The following is a 27,937-nucleotide window of genomic DNA, read 5'->3' on the forward strand; positions in this document are numbered from 1 at the left end:
CAACCAATGTTCTTCAGGATTTGTTTTGTAGTTTTTCCACGTAAGACAGCTGGTTTCCAGCTGTTTGCTGTCCTTGCTGAGGGCCACCGCCTGCCACCCTTTCCTGCATGTCAGGCTGCACGGAAGGATCCCTGTCTCCCAAGTGCCCAACAGTTCTGGGCTTCCATCTCCCAGCATTTCTTGGTACGTATGACTTGCCCTAGGAGCTCCCTCCCCACCCAGAGATGGCCCAGGCCCAGCTAACCTCTCCCAACAGACGGCGTTCCTGCCACTCAGAGCAGAGTAGGGCCCTGCGCTCGGGAAGGTGACAGCAGCTCCCTGGCCTGCAGGGGCTGGATACAGGCATGCAGAGGCCCCTTCCGCACTCCCTGCCTCCCACCTCTCCACACTTGAATGAAACAATGACCTAACATTCAGGCTGATCACACCCCTAAGTGATCAGTTGCATCTGGTCAAAATAATGTTCATCAGCTTCTCCAGCTCTGGGAAGAAAGGCCTGCTTTCACAAGTTCTCCAGTGTGGACTGGGCTTGTTAAATACAATACAAGTGAACGACTACTAAAAGCTTCCAAACACTCTCAATTTTTGTTTTCATCGCATCATGAACCAAATAACAGCTCACGGGCAGGCACAGGGCGCCTGGCTCTCTGTTCAGCAGCGCTGATGTGGACTGCGCCTCGTGTGGGAATGCTTCCTGTTTTTATTTAGCTCATTCTCTTTAAGACAACACAGTGTTTCTGGCCTCATCTCTGCTCCTCCAAGTTTGGTCTCAGCTGGTAGCTAAGTTCTACTGCTTCTTCCAGGAGCATACCACCTCCGTGTAGTGGAGGACTTCCCCAAGGACACCAGCAGCTCACAACCGCTGCTGCTCCCAGATGTCACACCCACCAGGGCTCTAGGGGTGAAACCCTATTTCCCACCTGTCTCTCATCCAAGTCCCACCCACCAGTCATCATGAATGCCCCTTCCTGCCAATTGCTTCCTGAGGAGCCCCGGTGGGTTCCCAGGCGCCCGCCCGCCCATCCATCCATCCAGTTAGGGGGATGACTCTGCTTTCCCCACTCACCAGTGTCGCTGGGGTATTTGTCTCCCTCGGTGCACGTCCTGCCGTCGTCCTCCTGGACGTAGCCCTCCCGGCACTCACAGCGGTAGCTGCCCAAGGTGTTGACGCAGATGTGGGCACACAGCGTCTCATTGCTAGTGGCACACTCGTCGATATCTGGGTTTGAACCAAATGCAGAGAGAATGCTCAGCCAGTTTCGGCAAAATCGCTTCCAACACAACAGGCGACCTCAGGCTTGGCCCTTCTGTTAATGTCTGCAAAGGACACGCTCCCAGACCTCTGTCACTGAAGCTGGGAATAAAGTAGGCATCTAGAAATGTGGGCCATCCAGGACCGGAGCACTTCAGGTAGGGTCACCATGGTTACCAACTGATCAGTGATTAGGTTCTCGGTTGTGGCTCTGCTGCCACCAAGTCATGTGCCTTGATGCAGGCGCTGCTGCCTCCAGAGTTCTTACTACAGGACCTGGTAACGAAGCCCACCCAAAATACTTTGCTGGGCTCCTTGGAAGAGAAAATGAGGTAATAGATGGCAGCACATTGTGAAAAAGTACTATCCTAGACATGATTTTCTGCCGAGATCCTAACGGCTGAGGGTTTTTATGTTCCTTTCAGTGATTGTAGGCCTCTAACAGCACGATGGTGACCTAACGCCACCAGGAATGGCTCCTTCCCGGGTAGGAGATGTGATGGGAAAAGGCACTTCTGATAAAAGAAAACAGTCAGAATGGGTCTAATGGAGAGAGCTTTCCTCAGGAAATTTCAGCCTCATCTGTGACCTAAATGGACCCCTCATGAGCAGTGGAAATGAGCCATGAGACCATCAAACAAGGAACCAGTAAGAGTCCATGTCAACTGTGCACACTTAGGATTTGCTTCCCTACTGGATGGGGTGGAAACAAAACCGTTTCCCAGCAGGGGGAGAGAGAGAGGCCCAAACCCGTTTCCTGTTCCCTGGCTGAAGACACGGGTGGCAGCAGCGACCACAACTCAGACTGGGCACGTGTGGCTGGAGAACAGAGCGCCCCCTGTGCTCCAGGACACCGACAACGTCCCAGCCACTCCCTGCACAAGCTGCCCAGGCCCTGGGGGTGCGGAGTGGCACATGATCATCCCGATGGTCCCCTGGCAGTTTGTACTGTGTCACCCGCAGGCTAAGATTTCACAGCTGGAACCTCTTCTGCAATTCCTCAAGCTGCCCACCTCTGTCCACATGCCCCGGCCCTACACCTAGTGCGAGGCTGCCTCTACCGCCTGAAGGAGGGGGGACAAGGCCGAAAGGAGAGAGCAATAGATGGAACTCTTTGCTGAATGCTAGTGTCGCTGACCCCCGAGGCCCCAAGTGAAACAAACTGGGTACCGGAGCTACCACAGCTGAAATAAGAGCCCTGGTGCCTGACACCTCAGACTGTGGTGCAGACGGGCGCACCCCACCCTCTGTAGGAGAGCCCATGGGTCCCCCTCTATTCCCTTGGTCTCGATGCCATTCCTTGTCAATGTCAGGGGGAGGGCACCGTCCCAGGTGCCTCGGGGGAGAGGCCAGGAGACTTGACGTCTAGAGCTTCTCCAGAGCCCTCTGGGGTCAGGGGGGTGCTCACCACAGCTCGTTCATTTCCCACCTGTGTCCCTCTGTGCTCCCCTGAGTTCACCCTCCAGCTGACACTTCACTGCACATTTGTGATTTCCGCATCCTCCACCCTCAAGAGTCTGGAGGGGAAGCCAGGAACCTTTCTTTCTTTTTTTTTTTTTGAAGCAAGAAGCCAGGATATTTCTGAGACAGGTTAGGCCCCAGGAGACAGAGACCCTAAACCTGCCTCAGAAAACCAAGTAGTGCAGGGATGGGAGCCCGTGGGTATGGGGGGACGGAACAAGCTGGTGGCGCTGGTGGCGATGGGTGGTGCTGGTTTTGCCCGGCTGCAAAACCCGGCTGCAGCCCCGGTGGCTGGCCTCAGCTTCCTGAGTCACTTCCAACCCGCCTGCCAAGTGGACACCTCCTCTTCTCAGTCTCTTTTCCAAGTCATCTTTGGAGAGAATGCTTCCTCTTGCTTCGCTCTTCCTGCATTTTCACACTCCCGCCTACTTACTCTGCTTTCACTGGTAACGCTCCCGTTCTCCTGCTCTTGCATCTCACTGCCAATCACCTATCGGACTGGTACCCACGCCCTGAAGAATCCCTTGGCCGTCGTTTTTAAAATAGTCATGGTGAAAGGTAGCGATCCTTAGGGTAATACCGACCCAGCTCCATCCAACAAGTATCAGGACGGAAAGGGAAGAATCAAAGACCAAAGTGGCTCCTGAGAGCTGGTTCCCCTGAGGAAGAACGTTCAACAGAAGCATCAGAATGTGGCTCCCTCCTCAGGAGCTGGGAAGTAAGGCGCCTCGCCTACGCACCCAGGCAGTACGGCTTCTCCCGCTTCCGGTGCCTCTCCCGGTCATAGCGGTACCCCGGGTAACACGTGCACAGCACTCGGCCGAAGTTATCCGTGCACTGCTGTTCGCACGGAGCCTCGGCACACACGTCATAATCTGTAAAAGAAAAGTGTGAGCTCATAGCAAACACAGTCACTAGATGGGGGCAGGGGTCACCCAGCCCCGGGAGGGAACAGACTTTCTGGGCTGCACTCTGCTGAAGGGGAACTGTGGTGTGACCAGCTATGTTTAGAGGCGATCAAGTCTTCAGGGCACGGGGCGTCTTCCTGGAGTGGTAAGATGAGTGACAGTGCTGAGCTGAGCATCTCAATGGTTAAAAGCAAATATCACTTGTAATTTTCCCCACCTTGGTTCCCTCATCAAACTTTGGTCTTTTCACTCATCCAGAGAGCAAAGATGCTTTTGACAGCCAGACTCTGTGGCAGCATCACCAGGGGAACTGTTTCCTCTTTTTACTACCAGTTGCTGCAGAGACAGGGAATTCCTTCCCGCTGAATACCAAAGAACAGCCAGCCCTTGTGATGGGCGCTGGCATCATAACATGAGAGCAGGGGTTCTGGAGTGGGGCATGGAGGCTGGAAGTCAGGCAGGTTGGGAGGAGTGTGAAGAGAGGCTGATGTCTGTGTGTTGTGGGCGTGCAGACGGGTGGGGGTTGGGGTTGGGGTGTTGATTCTGCATGCTGAGAAGCGGTTAGGTAAGGTTGAATGGCTAGACATCTTGTTCCAGCCTTGAGCCTATGCAAATTGGAGTGGGTGCTTGACTGTTCGTCAAGAACCAGGGCATCTCCTCTTTTCCCAGCCCTTACAAACAAATTGATATGTAATGAGTCTCTGAAGGGGCTCTGGCCGTAAGTCAGAAGCTCGGGCTGAACGCTGACTTCCAGACTAGATCCAGCATCTCATTCATCACGGCACTATCTTCCCCAGGTGCTGACAGATAAACTATCCTTGGACATGGAGAGAGCCTGACCTCACTCACTCTGCCACATATGAAGGTGGAATGAGTGGGCTGTCAGCCCCCGATGTGGGTGGGGTCAGCGAGACAAGGACCACGCCAATCTCATGACGACCTGGAAGGCGGCCCTTGCTAAATTCTCCTCCCCACAGATGGGACCCCAGGCCTGCTTCGCCTGTGTGGTCCCTGCTCAAGCGTCTTTCTTCAGCTACACATCACCTCTAGACAGCAGCTCTGCACTCTTTTTGCTCAAGGGCAAGGTCTCGGCCGTGACTGGCTGTGGGCTGCCCTGCTCGGCCAGCTGTGCTTTTTCTCTGTTCTTCTGGATTTACTTGCCTTTTGTGACCCGTCCCCCTGCCCTCCAACACACCTTTTTCCCCACCCACTCTGTGGGTTTCTGGAGGAAGCAAGGTTAGCAACTCGATTCAGCCTTCCATTTTGCCTGCCTCTACGGTCTTGTGAGCCACTTTCTTAAAATAAATCTGTTTCTCTGGAGAATCGTGACTAACACATCACCTTTTCTGAAATCCTACATGTATATTTTGCCTTCTTGGGTAACAGAACCCTTTCTGATTAAAGATATCTTTAGCCATAAACACAAACACGCACTGACTTTTTCCCACGAGGAAAACAAATCAACTGTAAAAAGCGTTCTAGTGAAAAGCCACAGAACAGAGTTAGTCACGGCAAAGCAGCTTCCAACACTTGGGACCACTTTTCCTGGAAACACTCAGCTCTAAGTTACATTAATCCTAGGCGCTGATATCTCACTCAGGGGGAGGGAGCCTGGTTTCAGGCCTAGATGTTTGAAACCACTGTACGTAGCATCTAAAGAAACTAGTATGTGGTATCTATGTAATGTGTTTTTCATCAGGCTGGGCAAGGTCTTTAACTGGGATCTAAAACGGATGGGCCTAAACTTAATTTCCTTTCAGTATCTGCTAAATTGAAATATCAAGGATTCAGCTGGTAACTGAGAAAAGCTGGCTTATAAAAGAACATCATTATTTTGAACTTTGTGGGTTTTTTCCCCCCAACAAGCTCTCACAGAGTTGGCTGGCGGTGAGAAATTCTGTCTGGGAGAGACCCACATAAGCCACCCTAAGCGGAGTAATTTTCTAACCAACTTTTTTCCTAAATTCGCTTTCTCAGAGTCGACAGCCATGGTTTAACAAACTCTTCTGTCCTTTGCAAAGAGAGCAGTAAGCCAGGATTCATTTACTTCTGACTGATGAAGAAATGGTTGTCCAGGAGATAATGCAAGGTAATTAGCTTGGCTGGGCTCCAGGTCCTCTAGAGAGACCTGGCTTCGTGGCTGACAGTGAAGTAAACTTTCATGTTGCCTCCTCACCTCTGCCCAGCCTGGGACCGCCATGTGTAATCAAATTGGCATTAGAAGAATTTAATGCCAAAAAAAAGAGAAATTACACACCCATGCACAGATACCACGTGCGTTCTGCGAACATCTGAACTTTATAGACCTCTAGTAATTAGTCACAAATCAGGCGAGAAGATACAATCATCTGTGTTACATACCTTCTGGGATGCACTGTCCAAGGACAAACTTATATCCTTTGCAGCACTTCTTCCTAAGAGACAAACAAAAGCGCATTTTAGATGTGATGTGTTTCAGTTACTGGCTTTGAATGAGATAACTTGTGCCCAGGAAGAACTAAGGCATGAAGGGAAGTCAGGATGGAGTGTTCACAAGGGAATCTGAGATAAGGAAAAATCCCAGTATAACACGACCACTTTCCCCCACCTAACAGATGGCATTGACCCTTTGAGTCCTGTGAAGTGAATTAACTCTGAGACTCCAAGACATTTTTATTAGATGATTAGAGACTTACAAGATTTAAGTATGAAAAGGACCTTTGAAGCTGGCCAGGCCCCTCAACCTACAGGCTAAAGGTTTAAATGACTTGCTAATTATAATAATATTAGTATGATTAGTAAATGATTTATAATTATAATAATTAGGAAGCTAATTATTATCAAACCTGGGACTGGGACCCAGGCATTCCAACTCTCATTCAAGCGTCTCTTTTTTTTTTAAATACCTGTACCACATAAGGTACCTAAATATACCTAAATTAATTGAATTTTAAAAGCAGCTAACAGGCAACTCCTAACATAAACATCCCAGACTTATGTCTCTGCCCAAGAAATGGTGCAATCAGTTCAAAATGCTGATCTCCACTGGAAAGATCACATCTCTGGTATAGAGTTGAGACCTCCTGACAGACCAGCCCCTCTGCAGATAATGAGTATAAATTGGACAGAATGGAAGCAAACAAGTACCTCATGATTCTGGAGAGTAAATAAAAGCAGACAGATTTAGGAGGAGAGTTGAAATTTTCAACGAGGGACCAACAGAGGGTAAATTTCCAGCTTTTGAGGGCTTTATCCGGAGAGCAGATCACAGTTGCCATGTGGAAACTAAAAGTCTGAGGGAAAATCTGCAGTATTTCCTGACCTGATCACACAGAGGACAAAGCCTTGGCATCCAGAGCCACGAGAAACTGAAGAGGAATCCAGGAAGCAGAGTATGAGAGAAGACGACCCACTTCTGTGCATCATCTCTGCCCAAGTCTCTGGTAACCCCTGTGTGCTAAGAGCAGACCCAAAATGTCTCAGCTAAAGACAAAAGAGATTGAATGAAGACTTGCGCTGCCACTCCTACAGGGCAGTTTTCACCTCTTGTCTAATCAAGCTAGCAGTCTGCTAAAAGAAAAAACATCAACAGTCTTTGGATGAATATACCAGGATCCAGCATCTCCTCAACATAACACGTATAAATGTGACCCACTCTCAAGGGAGAAGACAACCAACGGTGCCACCTCTGAGATAACCCCGAGGCTGGAATTATCAGACAAACTTTCAAGCAGCTGTTATAACTATGTTGAATGATACAAAGGAAAATATACTTGTAATGAATGAAAAAGTAGGTAATCTCAGTTCTCCATCTGCCCAGCCTCCGTCATTTTTCTCTTCCCTCTGTCCCAGCTGGCTTCTAAGTAACCTTCCCACTTCCATCATCAGTGTCTGTTAGTTCAGAGGCTAAGAATTAACCATGGTCCTGTGAATCTGCAAATCTCAAGAACATACCCCAAGATATTTTGAGTTGACTACAATGGTTAAACTACCATTAAAAAAACCTTTTTCTTTGTAACTGTAAAAGAAATCAGATTATGGTTATTCCCATTGCAGTGTCATTCTGACTCATTTGCATGTGGATATGATTTCTAGGTGGAATAGAAAGAGTAAGTTAAGTACTATCTACCAGCTAGGAATTGCATATCACCCGCAACCTATCATGCCCCCAGTGTTAACACATCATTTGTACGTATGAATCAGAGGCACAAACCACTGATTTGGAAAATCAGGCATTATCTGTGTCCTAAAGCAAGTCCCCACTTTTGTCAAATGTTAGAACCTTCACCGAGGTTAGACAAGGACTTCTGTCTCTTTAAGAAGAATCTGACACAACTAAATGCATTTTTCCTATCACATCTTAGTAAAAATTAATTTAACAGTTATTTTCTACTTTTGCAAGTTAGTATAATCTAACTGTATTATTGGTCAATTCCATATTTGTGAACTGGTCTGCTAGGTGAATTACCACTTATAGGAGAAATGTAAGCAATCTCTTCCCCAAACTTTGAAATTTTATAATATTTTCATTAAATATTTTACACAACTTGTAAACATCAGAACACTTCTGATGCCCAGTTGTGTTCTGCAATACCACCGCGCCTCGTTCCTCCCTGCAGCGTCTCCTGTGTGGCCCAGATGCGGTAGATAATCCTATTTCAAAAGCAAAATAAGTGGGCTTCCATTATACAAACAGTGGCATTTGGAATATTCCCAAAGCAGACGTAAGTGAAACAGCTAAGTCCCCCCCGGCAAAGGATACATTTGCCTACTTGTACTTTTCCACTCGATATAAATCATTTTGAATCTTTTATCCACCTATTTTTACATTAAAAGAAAATATATGTGTATATGTAATTTACTGATATGAACAATCTGTGGCCATGTCCAGAGTCTTCCCACTAGACATAATTTCCCAATATCTCCAATTCAATTATAATTTTACATGACAAGAGAAGCCCAAGGGGTGTATTTATATTATTAGAAGTAGCAGCAGTAATAGAGATAGAAGACCTACCTTTACATTTTATGAAATAAACTCTGCCTAGTTTCCCACGGCTTAAGAAAGTCCAAGTTTCTAACAACCAAAAAAGAAAGTTGGCTTAACAGAGTGCTCATTGAAATTTCACGGTTATTACTTACTGTTAAAGACTTGAGGCTGTGCCTACAAAAAACTCTAAGAGGAAGAACAGTGCGCTATATGATCTAAACCTCCAGTGATTCATGAGAAAGCTGGATGGAGGGGAAAACATGTGTTTTTGATACTCACATCTCAATATAACACCACATTTAAACATATGGTTCTATTTGTTCCTACTTAAATGACACATCTAAGGTACAGCCTCTGAGGTGTTCTGTGGCATTTTAAAGTTCATGCAAATGGTAAAATCCTTATAATCTCTCTCTCAACGTCTAAGACATTAAACTTGGGCACTCTGACCTTTTTGAGCATTTCAAGGGCTTGGGGCCTTCCACACAGTGGAGCTAGAAGTCACCTGTCACTTGCCTTTCTGTGAAATTAAATGATAATGGGTGATTTGATGTGCTTTCAAAAGGCTACGGAAAATCTGAGCTTCAGGATGGACATGCTTCATTTAAATACCTGCTTAGCTAAGAATTAACTTCCCCTTAGCTGTTTTTTCTCAGCTGCATCACTAACACCATCTTCCGCTTGAGGGAAGGAGGTCTGAGATGCCACTGTACCCTCCCGCTTCCCCAGAGCGCCTGGGAATACAGCATTATTCTGCACGTTAAACACTCATCAGTCATAAACCACCACTTAAAATAAACAGTGAAATATTCCAAAGCATAAAAAAACAAACACTGGCTGGACATGTTATGCACTTTCAAAGATTACTTACAACATAATTCACATATAACGAAGTGGAGCCAAAGTGAAATCTCCTTGTTAGGCAAGCCTGGACACTTATTAGATCTAACTACAAACATGGCTGTGTAGTTTTTATCTTTTAGAAAAACAAACTAAGATGGGAAAAGCTCATGCAGATTCAGGGGAGGAGGTCCTTCTTAATATGCTTCACGTGTCCTAGCTTGGGTTTTCCAAGTGCAAAGGCTGTTCTCATTTCTTGGCAAGGGGAAGTGGTGATGAGATGGTTGCTACACTGAAAGGGCGACATCTGGTAATCAGGAAAGTCTGCGGAGGTTTCCCCTGGGTGCCCCTGAGTATTAACACGCATAAAAAAATCATAAATAAAAATAGTGCAGCCAGAAATATATCCCACCAACCAAGTGTGTGTCAAAGCTTTGGAAGGAACAACTCCATTGGGAGAATGAAGATAAGGGAGAGATCAGCATCCAGCTGTCTGCTGTGAGTTACCAGATCCTACAAAAGAATTTTTTTTAAAAAAACAACTGCCTACGGAATTCAAGGGCTAGAAGAAGGCACCTTGGAAGGGCAAGTGAGCTAGCAGGCAAGAAACATCTCAGCAGCTGCTCCAACGCAACAGCAAATGCCCCTAAGAGGCACCTGGGGCTTCCTGTGCATAGCTGCCTGGACATGCACCAGATAGGCCAGATTTTTCAAAACATGAGAAAAACGGCACTTCTTAGAGTCTTTAGAGTTCTTGGTACCAAGCTAGATGGTGTCAAGCAAACCTGGTTTACAGTTCTGGCTCTGCCCTCGGGATGGGCCTTGGGCTCATTTCTAAAAACTTGCTGAGCGTGATTCTTTGTGGATAAAACATGAATGATGTTATTTGCTTTAGAGGATTATCACGAGGATTACAGATAATAAAATCGAGGTACTCAGCACCGGGCCTGGTTTGGGGTCAGACCAGTGTCCTAAGCTGCGGCTTTAGGAACCCAGCAAGAACACAGCAAAAGTAACTCCTCCCGGATGCTTTCATCTCGTGACATTTCTTTCCTCCACTTATTTCACAGCAGACGCTGTCTCTTCTTCCAAACACAAAAGAGAAGGGGGAGGGAGGGGAGGAAGCAGGGAGGGAGAGAAACTTTGGATTTCGAGAGGACAGAAAAGTAATATTTTTGTCATTATCTTCTTTTAAAAGTTAACACCAAATGGGGAGGAGAAAAAGAAATAAAAATGCAAGCTCTTATCCCTTGGGTTTAGGAGATCTAACTCTGCACCACAATACAGTCTTTCCTCAGCATCCGAGATCGGCTCCCGGAGCCCCCATAGACCCAAATCCACGCAAGTTCAAGTCTCTTATGTGAACTGGCGTAGTACAAAGAATACAGTCATGTCAATAAATATTTACTGAAAAAAATATCCACATACTAAGTGGACCTGTGCAGCTCAAACGCATGTTGTTCAAGGGTCAACTGAATATGAACGTGGCCCATGGATGGGAAATGATTTCACAGAGTGGAGTGACTTCAAACCTAAGTGCCTCCAGCGGAGGTTGCCATGGAGAAGCCAGCCAGCCCACCCTGCAGGACCTCAGTAAGCTGTAGAAACTGGAGACCACAGATACTGAGGAAAATGGAGGCCAGAAGACAGCAAGATGACTTGAAAGTCTGCTGAGAAGCTCGACTCCCCGTTCCCACCCGAAACCCAAGAAGTCAGCCTGATGGACAAGAGGCAGAAGGCGTGTTCTTTTGGAAAACTATACCCAGGAAGTTCAAGACTGGGACACCAAGTCAGAGGACCAAGGAGAACCTACCCATGAGTAGATAATCCTGTCCAGGCACAGAGAGTTTCCAAATGTTTTTTAAAAAACCCTTTCAATTTAATATTTCATTTCAAGACAATGAAGCCCTTCTAGTGATGGCTTCTAAAGGCAAATGGTCGGTAGCTTCCTTGCATCTTCAACCGGTCAGTCCGAAACGAAGACAAAGCACAGAGTCAATCTGTATCGTGTATTCTGACCAGTCCAATCACGCTGCGGTATGCCCGAGAAGGGAGTCCAAGAGGAACTTTTGCCAGGAAAAAAAGCACAGATCGTGAATCCCTCGAGGCTAATATTAAAGGCTTGAAGAAAGTCCACCTTGGATTTTTTGGTAAAGCTCCTCAGAGCGAGGAAGCTCTCCTCTCTTCCTTTAAACCTTTTCCCCCTGCCAACACTTTTACTGAGCTTTGCGTGACTGTGTGAGCTACTAGAATTCCTTTTACATCAGATGACCTGAGAACCGAACCCAGTAAAATGACTCACCTCTCATCTAGGCATGCTTGGTTCCGGCCCTTTAACCAGAAAGTGACTCTCCCAGGCAAACAGAATAATACGTTTATGACAGCTTCAGCAAGCTAACAAACCAACCCAAAACAAACTGATTTATTCATCTACACATAAGCCGTTACTGCCCAGTCTCAAGGACAATATTAAGAGAATCCTATGGAGTATGTTAGGTATAACCTGCTCCTATGTGCACAATTACTGGTGGTCAAAATCAAATGAGGAAAACAGTATAGTGGTTCCTCAAAAAAAAATCAATGATCTAGCAATTCCATTTCTGTACCCCAAAGAACTGAACACAGACAAATAGATATTTGATCATTGCACCATCTTTCACAATAGCTAAAGGTATAAACAACCCACATGTCCATGGACAGATGACTGGATAAACACAATGTGGTATAGCTACACAATGGAATATTTTTCATCCTTGAAAAGGAAGAAAATTCCGACACAGGCTACAGATGGGTAGAAAGTGTCAGTATGGAAAGATGGGAAAGTTCTGGAGATTGCATGGTGGTGATTGTTGCACAACAATGTGAATGTACTTCATGTTACTGAACTACACACCTAAAATTTACCATTTTAACCATTTTTATGTTATAGCTACTTTCCCAAACATACACAGAAAGATCCAATGAGGAAGAAACACTGTTGAAGTTATCCCTCTAACCATTAACATGGCCATGGTATTATCTGGGTTTAACTGTGTGAATTACAGACAAAAAAATTTCAAAGTGTATATGAAAAGGTTATTCTTACATGGAGCTAAGGGAACAACCCAAAGGTATGTATCCCCCTGCATGCTGCAAGTGAAAATTTATTCAAACATTCATCATGCACCTGCTCCAAAGGCAGAATAGCTGGTGGTTAGGACCCTTGCCTCAGAGATGTACCTCCCAGGCTTGAATCTAGGCTCTGATGCTTTCCAGCTGTGGGGCCTTAGCCAAGCGACTTAAAAGTCACTCTAACTTGATTTCCTTATGGGAGAGTAATGGTACCCACCTCACTGGTGTGGTACCCACTTCACTGGCATGGTGGGAGGAGTCAATGAGTTAAGATGCATATAGAGCTTAGGATAGGGCTGGCATACATTAAGTCCAACAGAAAATACAGAAAGAAGTGTGGTTTTCCCGCTGTGTCTCTGCTCTGATGGCCATCTTCAAGGACCCTGGAGAGTCGCAGAGGAGGGAGTACATGGTTACGTGGGGACAAGACGGGGCTGAGAACACGTGCAGTCACCTTCACGTGATGCTCCTGCCAGCGCCTCCCCATCTCCCTGGCACATCAGTGTTCCTCAGACTCACAGGGTCAAGGATCTCAGCAGAGGGCTGCCTGGAGTCCAGGAAGATTTTAGAGATAAGAACCTGAGATTGGTTAACCTCTTCTTTGCAACTATGCCGACGCTAGACACCCCCAGCTCCCTTCTCACACATTTTTTCCCTCCTTCTTTGCCTCCTCAAATAACTTTTCTACCTCTTTTACCCTCGTTGTCTTGTTTGCTGGCTGCCTTTCCCCTAATTTAAATGAGAAGTTGATCACTTCTGAAACATAAGAAAATACTGTGATAAATGGGAAAAAGGAGTTTGGTATTAATCTTTGTAAAAATCAAAATAAAACGAAATAAAGCTTAGGTTGGGTGTTCATGGTTCTTTTCATGTGGGTGAGATAAAACAGGCCCCTCACGTTCTTTTTTTGTGTTTTCTGATTTTTCTCTAATGAGCTGGTATTGATTTTGTAATAAGAGAAAATAAAACAATAAAAGAAAGGAGTCTTTAGGGATTTTTAGGATGGTTTGGTACATTTCTAATGTCAGACTTCACAGTAGTTTCAGAAACTTGTGGTTTTGAAAATTGGTTAAGGAGTCATGTTCACGAGACTGCTTAAGCATATAAGCACCAGGCATGACTCGCTTAACCCAGAAACCGAGTTTATTATATTATGGATAAACTGAAGCGACCAGGCTTCAACTCAACTGCTTTTGACCAAGTCACCTGGAACCAATATACAGTACTTATTAAGGAACTGCTTTAGGGATTTAGTGTATTATTTAATAGTATGTTCGTTCTTCCTTTTTTTAACCTCAAATAACTGGTTTAATAGACGTTTGCCTTAGACAGGATTTTAATGGAACGATTTTACCCATTTGTGGGACACATTTAAACCAATGCCTGTCTGGTCACATTTACTCTCATGGCTGCTAATTTTCAGAGACACTGATAGCTGTGCATCTTGTCCTAGTCTGTGGGTCACTGCCCATGGACAGAGCATGGAAAGCAGAGATTGTTTCTTGCAGTCACGTGGTTCACCATATGCAGTGACATGGTAAGACCCAAAGCCCGGGTCATTAATTTATTTTTGTTCTATTCTTAACTCTCTAAAAGCGTTCTAGGAGCACCTGAATGGTTATCAGTAATATGTTACGGTGGCATTCATCGAGAAAACCTATCTTTGGGCATTGCAATACTCATGATAAATGGAGCAATACAAGTCGTCCTCGTGGTTACCAAGGCTGTCCCGGAAGTTTCCCGATGGCTCCGCCCACTCTAGGCTTTCCCTGCAGCTCAGCCATAGTTTCCTCACTCCTCCATATTTACTCATTTATAGAAGTACAGTTGATTAACAATGTTACATTATGTATAACATAGTGATCCAATATTTTTAACAGATTATACTCCATTTATTATACTCCATAATTTATTATAAAATATCAACCTTATTTCTGAATGAATTTAACAGAACGGAAACACATCCTTCTCTTTTTCAAAGAGTGGATCCAGCCTCGGGGGTTCAGCTCTCACCTCTCTGTTCGTGACACTAAACTGCAGGCTTCCGGGTATCCTCACTACCTTCATTTTGCCTGCTGGTATTTTCTACATTTTCTGTAATTATCAGATATTACTTTTGAGGTGAGGAACCATTATATTTTAAAACTAATAGAAAATATTAACCTCCCACTGCCAAGGTGGAACAGAACAGCATCCCGGATGGAGCCAGATCTCAAAGGCAAATAACTAACAACCTGGTTTTCAAAGTTGTCTTCTGTTTTTTTCTCTAGCAAATGCCCCAAATTACCCACGACAGCTGCATTTTCAGAAAATCATTGCTGAGGCAGAGACAGCTAGCTGTTCCTCCCCATCTACTCTCTTTTTTCTATTGTTACAAAAATTCAAATTATAGCTGAGCACGTAGCCGCCCATAATAAAGGGGCCGTTTCCCAGCCTCTCATCCCCCAGGTACGGCCTTGTGAGTGAGCCTGGACGACGGGATGTGAGTAGCCATGGTGTGTGTAGCTCTCAGGTGCCACCCGTAAGTGGAAGGGGCGCACCCCCACCCCGCACACCCCACAAGTGGGAGCGTGACCATGGTGGTGAGCCGTCTTGGACAGCGAGATAACACCTCGGCAACAGGTGGATCAACATACAGTGAGGTGAGCGCGTGGTGCTGTCCACCCACCATATGAACTAAGGATGCCCGAACAGTTTTGTGCAAGAGGAACAAACTTCCATCTTGTTTAAGCCACTATTTCTGGTTTCAGTTACAGGAGCCTAACACCCATTCCCTCCAAGGCTAAAATGACTGATGGAAATAAAGCCTTGGGAGGAAGGCTACTGAGATGCAAGGTTAGTGAGCCACAAGGCACCCGGAGAAGACGCAGCCTGTCACTCTGCTCCTGCAACGACTGTGCCTGGAGTCCTCGAGCCTTGTGAAATGCTGACCCTCAAAACATAAATATAAATGTCCCTGTAAATCACTCAAAGCTCAAGAACTCTCTGCTTTGACGGGGCGACGACGATCCTACTTTCCACACAGTGGGCAGAGTTTCCTTGGCACTCGGTCCCCTTTCTTGCCCTTGACCATGTGAATGAGGCATTTCCAGAGAGAACTCAGTACAGGAACATGTAAACACAATTTGCTGATTCAGATTTCTTCCCAGGGTCAGTCACTTGGGAATTCAGTGAGGAAGTCTTAGAGACTTGACTTCATAATGACTTTGAAAGACAGAGGGGACCGGATCTGAGATCCTCTCTCTCAGGTTAATTAATCATGCTGTGACATATCCCATTCCTCACATGCATAAAACCTTTAAGGAAAACCAAGTACAACTGACCACTTCAGGTCTAAGTCACTGGAGGGAGAAATTCATACCACACCCAAAGTGGGACTGCTACCTCCAAATCATTTACAGATGAGAGCAGGAAGCTTCTATTTGTTTTAGATACCAAACTACATAAATAATGGTCCAAGTCACACTAAAAATTTCAAATTAGTGAAGAACTGGAAGCATTCAGTTTGACTTAATTCAACCAACACTTAATTGAGAGCTTATTACACACCAAGTTAAGCATTTTTCATAGATTATTTCATTCTCACAACCACCTTTTTTTTTTTTTTTAACAGATGGGAAAAGTGAAGCACAGAAAGCTTAAGTGACTTGTTCAAATTAGTAGCTGAGCTGGACACGAACCCAGACTGCAGGACTCCAGGGGCCACCTCTTCTCTGAGCTGGGTGTTACAGAAGATGTGGAGATGATGAAGATTTGAATTTGGTCCTTGAAGACAATTAATGTGGAAGAAACACACAGACACAAACACATGATTCCACGTAACACAAGACAGAGCATTAAATGCATAACACAGAGGGAGGGAGGAACAAATTAGGAGTTTGGGATTAACAGATACACATTACTAGATAGAAAAGAGATAAACAACAAGGACCTACTGTTCAGCACAGGGAACTATATTTGATATCTTGTAATAAGCTATAATGGGAAAGAATCTGAACAAGAATGTATGTATCTATAACTGAATCACTATATTGTATACCTGAAACTAAACGTTGGAAATCAAGTATATTTCAAAGAAAAAAAAGCATCATAACACAAGTAATATGTGTTCTCTCAGGACAGAGGGAAGAGTATTAACTCAATTTCAGGGGCTGCAGAAGTGTGTGGCCCATTGGAGTGGCCTCTGCCTCTGAAGGATGTATGAGGCCCCATATTAAGGGGGTCCCCACCCCTCGTCACGACCTTCCAGTCTTGCTTCTCTAGTGTGGCCCCAAATTCAGTTTCTCCATCCTGCAATCTCAGCTTCCCTGGGGGGAAAAGCTCCCTGTCTGAGGTTCAGGATATCCTCAGACAACCTTTAGGAGATGCCTCCCCAGACTGAACCTTATTTAATTTGAGGTCAGAGAGCCACCGTCTAGGCCCAGCCAAGAGATCGGAAAGACAAGACTGTAGACGGAGTAGTTAAGAAGGCTACTGAAGTATTTCAGGCGAGAGATTAAGAGGGTCTAAACAGGGCAGTGGGAATTGGAAAATGAAAACAGATTTTTTTTTTTTAATGTTGGAGGCAGAATCTATAGGATTTCCTAATACACTGGATGTTGGGAATAAGAAAAACTGACAAGTCCAAGACTAGAGATTGATTTTAGTGTAGCTGCCTGGAGGGTGAGGTCACCATTAACCAATGCAGGTTAAATCAGAAAGAAGCTACACACCAAAGATTTTCGTAGTACATTTTGGGAAGACTAGAAAGTATTAACTGTATTCAGTTAGGACATAATTGTTCAGGATGTCTGAGGCCTCAGACAGCGAGGTAAGAGTGGAGGTCTTTGGAGGGACAGGTGAAACTGAGTATGAGATAAAAAGACTCAGGGAAGGCATGTGCCCAGGACGTGATCTGGGGAGATATCCTGGAAGAACTGGGCTGAGTAAGGAAGCCAGAGAGAAAAAAGAGAAGGGATATCGAAGAAATCAACAAACTAGGTTATGAACTTGAACAAATCATTGTCCCACTTTGGGTGTCCCCATCCTACCCCGGGGAGAAAGGGCTTTGGACTAGGGTGATCTTTAAGGTCTCCCCTAGCTCTCGGGGTGATGACGATGTCTGTATCTTCATTGTGGTCACATGGGTGTATACTTTGTCAAAACTCATTGAACTGTAGATTTAAAATTGGTGCATTCAACTTCATTGAAGTTGATTTTTAAAAATTTCTTGGCTCTAAGGAATTACTCATTTTATGCAAAACTATTAATGACAGTATGAAATATTCCACTAAGAGTATTTTTCCAGAGAAAAAGAAATATGGGTCACAAAGGCACACCCTTAATCCCCATGAAAAACAAAGCCAAGAATTAGAAGGATGTGTTTCAAGAAATCGGCCCCTGGTCATTCCAGACATTGGTAAGAGTGAGCAGATACCTTGAAATGTTTTGCAAACACACAGGAGAGGACAGAGACTTCTGGTGGACTCTCAGACATGGTGGGTGTGGTAGGTTTTTAAAGTCAGCCCGAGAGCCACAGTGGGCAGTGCGGCAGCCCTGGCTGTCACAGCTCACAGCTGGCTAGACAGGTTCGCTTCAAGTGGTGGTTCTCCGGAGTCCCCACTTATGTGAGTGTCAGTGCATGACTAAACCCAGTGAGGATTTCTAAGGTGCAGGAATGAACGTCCCTGGTGAAAAGTATACCCATTTTTAAAAACATAAGCTTCTTGATATCTGAAGCATCATTTAATCAGAAGGGAGAGGCTGCCCACATCTCCATGTTGGGTCTATTACAGAGTCTGTCATTTCTTATTATTTTTTTCCTTTTTGGGGGGCAAATTTTAAGAGGTAGTGCCTTAGAGGAATAAGTCTGATTCCGAACAACAAGGGGGTAGTTCTGGGCTCTAGGATACAGGCAGCTCTGAGACTATCCTATGGGTCATGGGAGGATATGTGTGCCTCTACCGTCATACACAACACAACCTGTCTCCTCTAACTGCCTGAGCCTGAACTCCTCCCGGGCAGGAACTGGGTCTTCGTTACCCTGAGCCCCTAGTTCAGTATCTGAAAGACCACAGATACTCAACACATTTTGGCTGAACTGAACTTGGCCAGAGTCCTTTCCTTGGAAAGAACCTAAGATGCAACTGACAAGTGTAAGAGTTATGGCTTTATCTTTGTCTTTCTTTTGTTTTGTTTTTTCTTAGCCTCCTGTAGGCTCTCATTCTTCCTTCCTTCCTCCTTTTCTGTATTACAAGGTGTAGAAGGACTTAGGGGCTGGCAGGGAGTACCTGAACAGAAAGACGTGGGTAACCGCAGTACTTGACAGACAGTAAGACGTATGTTACTTGCATGAAATAATGACTAATCGATGGCCTCCAGGGGCCAAAAATATTCCACTTTATGTGGAGTAAATAACACATGCTCTGCTGTTTGTGATCAGGACTGGAAGACTCAGAAAGGCAAGCTGCCCTGGACTGCTCAGTGGCACTGCTGGAACCAGAATCCAGGGGATGCTTGGCAACTGGGTCACCCCTGTCCACTAAGCTGTCCCGGAACATTAATGTTAGATTTTTTTTTTTTTTTAAGGAAATGCTGCATGGTATCATGATACGGGCAACTGTTTTAAAGTGAGGCAGAACTGAGTTTGAAACCCAATTCCACCACTTCCTCATTTCATGAACTGATGTAAGTTATATATAAACTTACATTTCAGTTTCTTCTTCTAAAAAATGCAATACCAATGTATACTTTGTTAGAGGTTTTTTTTGGTGGGGGAAGGTAATTAGGTTTGTTTGTTTGTTTATTTAATGGAGGTGCTGGGGATTGAACCCAGGACCTCGTGCATGCCAAGCACATGCTCTACCACTGAGCTACACCCTCCCCAATATTAGGGTTACTTTGAACATTAAATGAGATGGATGAAGCACTTGGTATGGTAGCTGTCACGTAGGAAATGGCCAGTAAAGGGACACTGATCGTGACAGCAGGACTGATGGTAACAGCAGGAGTGGTTACTACTGTTGTTACTCTCCTCTGCCTTCCTTCAATGCAGGGGGTTAAAGTATATATTAAACGAGTATTTTTAAGTTATGATGAAGCACTATGAAAATACTGGAATGCCTGAAGATCAAACAGTACGTTAGCTCACACTGAATCAACAAATAATTGAATGCTGAGCCTGGGAAGTCACTGATAGACACCCTGGGAAATATAAAGAATCATAAGGTAAAAAGAGCTTATACCATCACTTGCATAATCACTCGTGTAAGGACACAGGACATAAGAAACGTTCAACCACAACAGGACCTTTGAAAATAATAAAATGCTCAAGACGTCCAAAGGCACTCAGTCCACCCAGAATTACCAAGAGCTGGAGCAGGCCCAGCCTGGGGTGGTCTGGAAATCCTTTGTGGAGTGGGATTTGGATCTCACAGGGTGACTAAGTTGTTTCCCGACAGGGAAGAAAACAGAAGGCCACTCAGGGCAGAGATAGGACATCCGGGGAAGCACGGAGAGGTCTTGTTATCTTGGCCTTAGGGACACGGCACTGGGACAGTTTTTGTTACATAGTCGCAGTGCCTTATTAGCTAGAACCTCGAATTATCCAGGTACCTGAAACCAAGGATGTCAGTCACTGCGCCTGGCTGTCCACAGCGTCTTCCCAGGGAAAAGCTCTTCACTAGCACTTGCCTCTGGATGGTCCTAACTCTGCACCAAGAGGTAATGTTTTTGCCCATCTAAGTTGAGAAGCCTGGGAAGGGCCACCTGAACCGTGGGCAGCCAATCCAGCCGCACCTCTCCCAGGACAAAACAGTGAGCTGGACCAGTTACACAGTCCCGCCCAGGGCTCTCCACTAACCAACCCCCAGCATGCAGGCTGGTTCACCATGGCAGCATAGCTGAGGCTCTGCCAGTTGAGAAAGATTTGGGGAGACCGCGAGCTGAAACCCAAGTGGTAGGAGGAAACTGGGCGCTGGCCAGTCTCCTGCGAGAAGCAGAGACTTCAGGAGGGAGACGAGGGCCAGCCCGGCACCCTCACAACAACTCCCCTTATCCCTGAGATTCAAATGGCATTTCTGCTCCTTGTAACTGAAGATCTGTTCTTTCTGAGCTGTTACGGTAACATATGAAAGATCTGATTTCTTAAAGTAATAGTATAAAAGGCTTTTGATTTGGGGGTTAACCCCAGGTAGGGTTTCCATGATTGCTTATCAAAAGCACACATTTCTGTGTCATGGACAGAGGTCACTCCTGGATGACTCAAACACAAATGTCTTCATTAGCCTGTAGACACAGCCCTTATCACACTGAGAACTGGATTCTGTCAATAACAGCTGAATGTCCAAGTGTTTTAGGCATTAGTGAATAATTCACTGGTAACCTTGAGAGACAGCCAGAGCTTGAGTTTAAACAATGAGAAACCAGCTGTACCAGGCAGAGCAAAGTAAGCTGAGAACTGAGAAAACGTGGTTCAGGAACGTGAGCTTTCTTTAAACAGCACAGAAGTTCTAGTGTCCCTGGCAATGTGAGAGTGGAATTCACTGGCAATGCCCCGTGCTCTCTGTCTCCTGCTTGGCTTTTCCTGGGGTCTGGCTCCCATTCTCAGCCAAAAGGAATCCCTCTGTGGGTTCCACTAGAGAGAAAGGATAAAACTGCTACACAGAGGCATTGCTGCCTCACACAGAGGACCCCTCCCTGCAGCGGACCCCTCCCCGCTATTATATGAGTAACTGACTCCCCTCATCCAGATCTTTGAAATGCTTTCTCATCTGGTCTCCTGATGTAACCTAAAGCCAAGTAGCTCTCAGAAGTTGGAGAGCAGAGTTTTTCTTCCCTCCCCCAAGTATGGCATGTGAGATAAAGAGTAAATAGTGCTATGCGATTAAGTGACACATGTAACCCTGAAAACCTGCCATGGCAGCTTCAGCGTTGTGTACTCACACAGCCCAAGCCCTGCCAGAAAGTCTAGTGACAGAGGGTTCCTTTCATTTAATTCTAGGGGACAGTCAGACAAGAGTCCATGAGGAGAACTGGGCACCCAAGGAAGATACCACTATTTAAAGGCATTGACTATAAAAAGGATGGCGCTCAACTCAGAGGAGTAACTCTTTGATGGAATTTCAGGCACTGTGATAAAGTGAAGAGTCCCAGATATTGTGGTGGGAGTGATGCTTTTGTGATGAGGGAAGTAGGGGTTGCTTTCTGAAGTTTAATAAATGACGCTAGAAACCGTCTTCTCACGCTGGACCTGAGGTACCACTTCAACACTGGGGAGATCTGGAGATGTGTCTGGGGACTGATGTGTGGTGGCCAGACAGGGCGATGGCAGTGGGAGTGCAGGTGTGGACGAGAAAGGTCTTCCCAAGGAGCCAACGCTGCTGCTCTGGGCACTTCTCTCTTGGGCCAGTATCTTCCAAGAAGGCTCCTGGGGGTGTGTTATGGAATTGGGGTCCGCTTCTAGATGGCCCAGCTCTACAGGGTGGCTGATCTGTCCCCAGTAACATTTCTCACATAACCACGTGTTCAAGTTACAGATACTGATATGCACAAAAAGCGAATTTCTGAGACAAATATGCACAGTACTGCAGCATAATAAATGTGGTGTCTGCAGTAATATTAGCCACCGTTACTTTTTTTTTTTTTTGCCAGTTCACAGGTTAAAAGTTGTTACTCAAGCCCTCTGTTTTGCACACGTTTCCTGGTGTCTAATACACAATGCAGGCTTTTAAAAGACTTCTCTTGTGTTTATAAAGCTAAGATCAGTGAAACAAGGCAACACTGCAAGAGGTGGGGAGCTGTAATATGATCACGTAACAGTTTGTCCCTGTAAGTGTCTATACAAGGCTGTAAGAAAGGATGGATTGAGTGCTCTCCCCTGTGCATGGTCTTGTGCCATTGTGCCCTCCGGCAGAAGCCAACAAGCGAGGGGAAGTCACACCCAGGACCTGCCTGCCCTTCCTCCAAAGACGGCGCTCCCACTGTCAGGGCTGCTTCCCTGGGACATGGAAATACAGGAAGGGCGGGGAGGGCGTTGCCATGACTACCTCCCGTGCGTCACAAGCTGAGATACGGCCACCTCCTATGGAGTTTCATTAAGTCTTCACAAGGAGTGACAGGACAGTCTGTGATTATCCCCCTTTGACCATGAAGAAACCGAGTGCCAGAGCTTAATTAAGGATCTTGCCCAAAGTCCCGCTGTAGTGAAGGGGGAGAGCCAGGATCTCAGTCTCCAACGTATGACGCACAGTGTCTGGCTCAGCTGCTCATTAAAAAGGTCTGAATGAAAAACAAAACACAACTCAAAAACCCGCGGATGTGGAAATATGTTGTCATCAGCAGAGTCAACTTCTGGGCCTAGGAGTGCCAGGACGCTCTGCTCAAACATCAGTCTGATGCTGCTTTTCAGGACTATGTGCAGGGGCTGCCCTCTCCTCTCACTCCCTGGCTCTGGACAGGGACCTCTGGACACATGGTTAGTTACTGAATCCGGACAGAAATGCAGGTGGAGCCAATTCATCCTTCCGAAGACGTGGGCCAGGATGGCGGGCACTTAGCAACACGGAGTGAGTGGCAGCTTGAAAGTGAGAGCTGAATTGCTAGAAGGCTCAGTGAGCGTGGAGGAAATCCTTGAAATCCATATCTGCTGAACTGAAGCGTGACTAGTCTCCCCCTGCCTGATCCCAAAACATCTCACCTTCCCCTCCAGGTTCAGCCAACTTTCTCCTCCTCCAAGAAGCCTTCCCGGAATTCCTACCCACCACAAAGGGATTTCCACCGTCTCTCACTATCTGTCTCAGGATATCTAGAGGAAAACATCAAATTAAAACAATAGTGGTTCTCAATCCTGGGGACATGCTAGAATCTACTGGAGAATTGTTTAAGGGAAAAGAACAAACAAATACTTATGCCCAGGCTCAAACCCTAAATAGTTCAATCAGAATCTCGGGCTGGAAACGGAACCAGCATTTTAAGAAATCAGCCAGGATTGAGAAGTAGAGCCCTCAAGCCTAGAAAGCTGAGTGTGTCCTTTCTTCCTGTCTAGCAGGGAGCTCCCTGCGGCGCAGCCTGGGACTTGGGTGGCACTGCCTTTAACACTGAGCCCAGGCCTTGCACGTAGTCAGCGCTCAAACGTCTGCTGAGTGACTGCTTCCTCCTCTGAAAATCTAACCCCCTCCCCCCAAACCCTGTGTGTGTGTGTGTGTGTGTGTGTGTCACTCTGATTTGGGCAACCCGAGGACACAAATTCCAAAGAAAATAAATTCCCCTCATGTTAACATCTCAAGGGAGGAACAGGCTGTGCTGTTGGTTATCTCCTGCTTTCAATTAAGGAGCCTTCAGCCAGATTCCTCTGCGCGCCCCTGAGGCCCGAGCCTTGTAAACGGTGCACTTTCAATTATTTATCTAAACAAAGGTGAGCCAGAGGGCAGTGCTACACACTCGCCTGATGAACTTGAGCCCAACTCCGAGCTCTTGGAATTCAAGCTTACATGATTTGGTTTTAGGGATCCAATTTCCTTTTAAAAAAAAAAAAAAAAGAAGGAAAAAAATAAAGGAAAAAAAGGCACACTAGATAGGAGGCCATAAATTCCGTTTCAGAAATGAAAGGCGTGCCAGAGCCGAGGCGCACGGACGCCGGGCTTTGTGGCTGGCGGCGATGCTGTTGCTAGGGTGCTTAAATCAAACAGCCATAACTCACTGGTGAGGAGGCGGACGGCTGAATCCCTTCCAGTTTTGCACTGTCCCCCCATCAAAAGATGCACAACATTCTATGTCACCAATGAATAACAAAGCCTCTCAAAAAGGAACAGAGAACCAGCAGCGGTCTGCAAATCTAAGTAGAGGAAGGGCTGTCTCTCGAGTAAGCGAAGACAGCCACCTGTTGCGCTGTCAGCATGACGAGTGTGCTCCGTGGGGATGGGTTTGTGCCTGTTCCCTGTGAGGACCAGCCTGCGGTGCTCATGTCACCCGGCCTGCGGGTGTGAGTGATGAGAATGATTCCTATGGAAATTCAGCACCCCTTCACTTGCCAACAGTGTCAGCTGCAGGGAAAGAGTGACTTGGGGACAATAAACCAGCCGGAAGTCGGGGCACCTGGTTCTAAGCGTGGCAGCAGGAACGGTAACTACGGCTGTGGTTTGCTGAGTGCACGTTACATGCTCAATGCTCAGTACGGCTGTACCATGGAGAGGCGTGATCCTTACTATACAGAGGTCCCAGGGAGGTTGAGCAACTTGCCAGGTGACACAGCTCCTAAGGGTCAGGGCTGGAACCTGTACCCAGCTCTGCCTGCCTCAAAAGCCAGGGTTCCGAATCCCGCTGTTACACGGACGCCCTGGCCCCTGGATGGACACTCGAAAATGTTTCTGGAATCCACCTCTCTTCTCTATCCCTGATGCTGACTACCTTAGTTCAGACCTTAAAATCTCTCACTCTTCCCATTTTTATAGCCTTTTAAATTCATCTTCCCGTCTCTAATCTTTCCCTCACCCCATCAAGTGAAAATACTTAAAAATATACCTATCACCTTATATAATGTCATCTCTTGCCTCCCACTGCCTACAAGCCCAGCCCGGTCCTTTGCAAAGCAGAGGTGACCCCGCTCCCCTTTTCCTCACCATCATTCTCCACCATAACCCATTCTCATCCAACGTCCATCTCAGAAGACCCCTTCCTTAAAATATCCCGCCTCCACTTTCCGCTCTGACTTGTTCACGTTTGTCTTTCCACCCAGACTGTGAGCTCCTCGGTAGCACAAAGCTTGTCATGTTCATCTTTCTGATTTCCCCAGGATCTGGCAGAAGGTGTGCTGATGGATGTTACCTAGCCGATTCACTGATTGAATGAACATAGTCTCAAAAGTTGGGGAAATAATTAGCCAAGATCATTGAATTTTTGACAACTGACCATAAATGCATGGGGTCTCAGTATAATCATTCTCCACGCGTCCTCTAGTTTCATGGATTTTTACTCATCTCTGGAATAACCACAAGAAATTAGATTTAAAAAAATTAAATTCTAATGGCTTAGAGAGATGTGATAACTAAATGTCATGTGGGATCCTGGATGGGGTTCTGGAAGAGAAAAAGGACACTAGGTAAAAACTAAGGGAATCTGAATAAAGTGTGGACTTTAGTTAATAACAATGTATCAGAGTATGTTCATTAGTTATAACATATTAATGTCAGATCAAAATGGAAACTGGATGTGGGCACGCAGAATCTTTCTGCATTATTATTGTAAGTTTTCTATAGATCTAAATCTCTTCTTGAATAAAATGTTTACATAAAAGCTACCATAAAAAAAATTAAATTCTAGCTTAAAACATGTTTCCTTGACAAGTTTAGTCTAGATTTCTTCTACTCAAAAATATTTCCCTCAGTGGTTAGCTCTTAGCAGTGGTATCTGATCCTAGAATGTCTTTTTCTTTCTTAGCCCAAGTGAAATTTTCCTGATGAACTGAGGATTCTGCTTGACCAGTACTGTTCTCACTTGTATAAAAAAAAAGCCGCTGCTTGGATTAACTTGACTAGCACATTATACTGGGTGTGCCTTAGAGCTATGAAGACAGTTGCATTTTACATCCTCTGCCTCAGGGCTGGGTAGGCTCCCTGGCAAATCCACACAGGTGGTCACCTGCTGGAGCTGGCACTGTCTTCCTGCCTTTCCTGTGTGAGCCGGAACTTAGCTAACCTCTGCCCATGCTTCAAGGTTCATCTCCATTTCCTCCTCTTTCACTCGGCCCTGGCCCTCTCAGCCACGCAGGAAGCGACTTGCTCTCCCCTCTCAACTTCCAGAGCACTTGCTTTCTGTGCTACTCGGATGCTGTTCAAAGTCACATGTAGCAAATCACGGTGGAAAGAACATGAGCATGGGAACGTTGCCCTCGCTGTAACACGAATGCACCGTGGGGCTCTGTGTGACGGGGTCACCTCCCTGGGCCTTCATTTACTCACTGCAAAATGAGGGAGGAGTTAGACTAGTTGGGTTAAATGGCTTCTAAGCTTCCTTCTGGCTCTAAAATTCTACGAAAAATGCCAGATATCTTAATCCTAGTCGAAAGTTCCCTGGAGGTGTGGGAGGTAAAACGCAAAAGCATAGAACTCTGGACCACACGCAGACTGTTAAGAGTTGAAAACAGTGATTTGGATGTTACGTTCCTCTTCGTGTTCTGAAGGGCCACTTGATGGCATCCTCAAACTAAGCATGTGACCAAAAGACAGCCCAGAAGGATAAGAGTCCCTGTCATTGGCCTGATGCGCAGGTTGTGTTAACAGTGCTGTGAAACATTCACCATGACAAAGTGGGCTTATCACGGTCACACACCAACTCAGGCACACACACAGGAACAACCACCTAAACACGCCTTCCAGTCATCATCAACCAGTGTGAATTCAAGACCTAATGCTTTACATGCGCCAAATATACATCCCCCTAAATGTGAAAAATAGACACTCCAACTCAATTCCTTTGAGGATAAACTTCAAACTGTAAGCAATTTGGCAAGGGAAAGAGACTTGAAAAAGCAGCATTTTTCCTACTAAGTTACACAATGTCTTATCTTTTAAAATAATTTATAAAGACACATTCAGATGAGAACAAAGTAACACAGTCATTCAAGACCAAAGATAGATGTAGCGGAAATTGAGGCTCAAGAGAGCTTCTACAGTTGAGCACTATGTTTAGGGCTAACTTGCCTGGCAGTTGAGCACAAAAAGGGAGCTATGATGAGTTAGTTCTAATACAAGTTTTTACAAGAGGTAAGAAATTTACCCAAGGGATGTTCATCACAGAGTCCCAACTGGAAAGAGAAGGCACGTGAAAATTAGGAGAATCCAAGGAGGGGCTGTTTACGAAGGGGCTAAAGCACAAATACGTGGGCAGGGTGCAGGGGAGCCCCAGCGCAGGTACAGAAACTCAGGGCTGACCACAGAGGAGCTGCTGCCCCCCGTGGTGCACTCAATACTGTCCCCCATCCCCTTTAATTCACATCCACTCAAAAAATGATCTTATTTGGGGAATTTGCAAAGGATGGAGATGAGATCATACTGGATGAGGCTGTCAATCCAATGACGGTGTCCTTGTAAGAGACAGAAAAGGATACACAGAGATGCAGAGAAGGTGACCATTTAAAGATGGAGGCAGAGATCGGGGTGGCATGTCTACAAGCCAAAGAACACCAAGGATCGTCAACAGCTGCCAGATGGGGTGAGAAAACCAGGGGCTATTCTCCTCCAGAAACTCCAGCAGGAACCAATGCTGACAACACCTTGATTTCAGACTTCTGATCTTTTGAACTCTAAGAGAATACATTTCTCTTGTTTTAAGCCACCTGGCTAGGGGTAATTTGCTATGGCAGCCACAGGAAGCGAACACACCACCCCATTTATAAAAAGGATAAGAGGAGGGAAAGTAACT

At 45.8% G+C, this 27,937-nt stretch overlaps 1 protein-coding gene and 1 non-coding gene across 2 annotated transcripts in view; both read right to left on the bottom strand.

The window, feature by feature from the left end:
- Positions 1–27,937, bottom strand: part of CCBE1 (collagen and calcium binding EGF domains 1) — a 175,658-nt gene that overhangs the window by 20,770 nt on the left and 126,951 nt on the right. The window contains 3 exon segments of the mRNA XM_032470346.1: positions 1,067–1,219; positions 3,454–3,588; positions 5,983–6,035. Coding sequence (XP_032326237.1) covers positions 1,067–1,219; positions 3,454–3,588; positions 5,983–6,035 — 341 coding nt within the window.
- On the bottom strand, positions 19,331–19,402 carry TRNAA-GGC. Its single transcript has one exon. It is a non-coding gene; the product is annotated as a tRNA-Ala (tRNA).

This window comes from Camelus ferus, chromosome 30 (assembly GCF_009834535.1).
Source record: "Camelus ferus isolate YT-003-E chromosome 30, BCGSAC_Cfer_1.0, whole genome shotgun sequence".
Lineage (NCBI taxonomy): Eukaryota > Metazoa > Chordata > Mammalia > Artiodactyla > Camelidae > Camelus > Camelus ferus.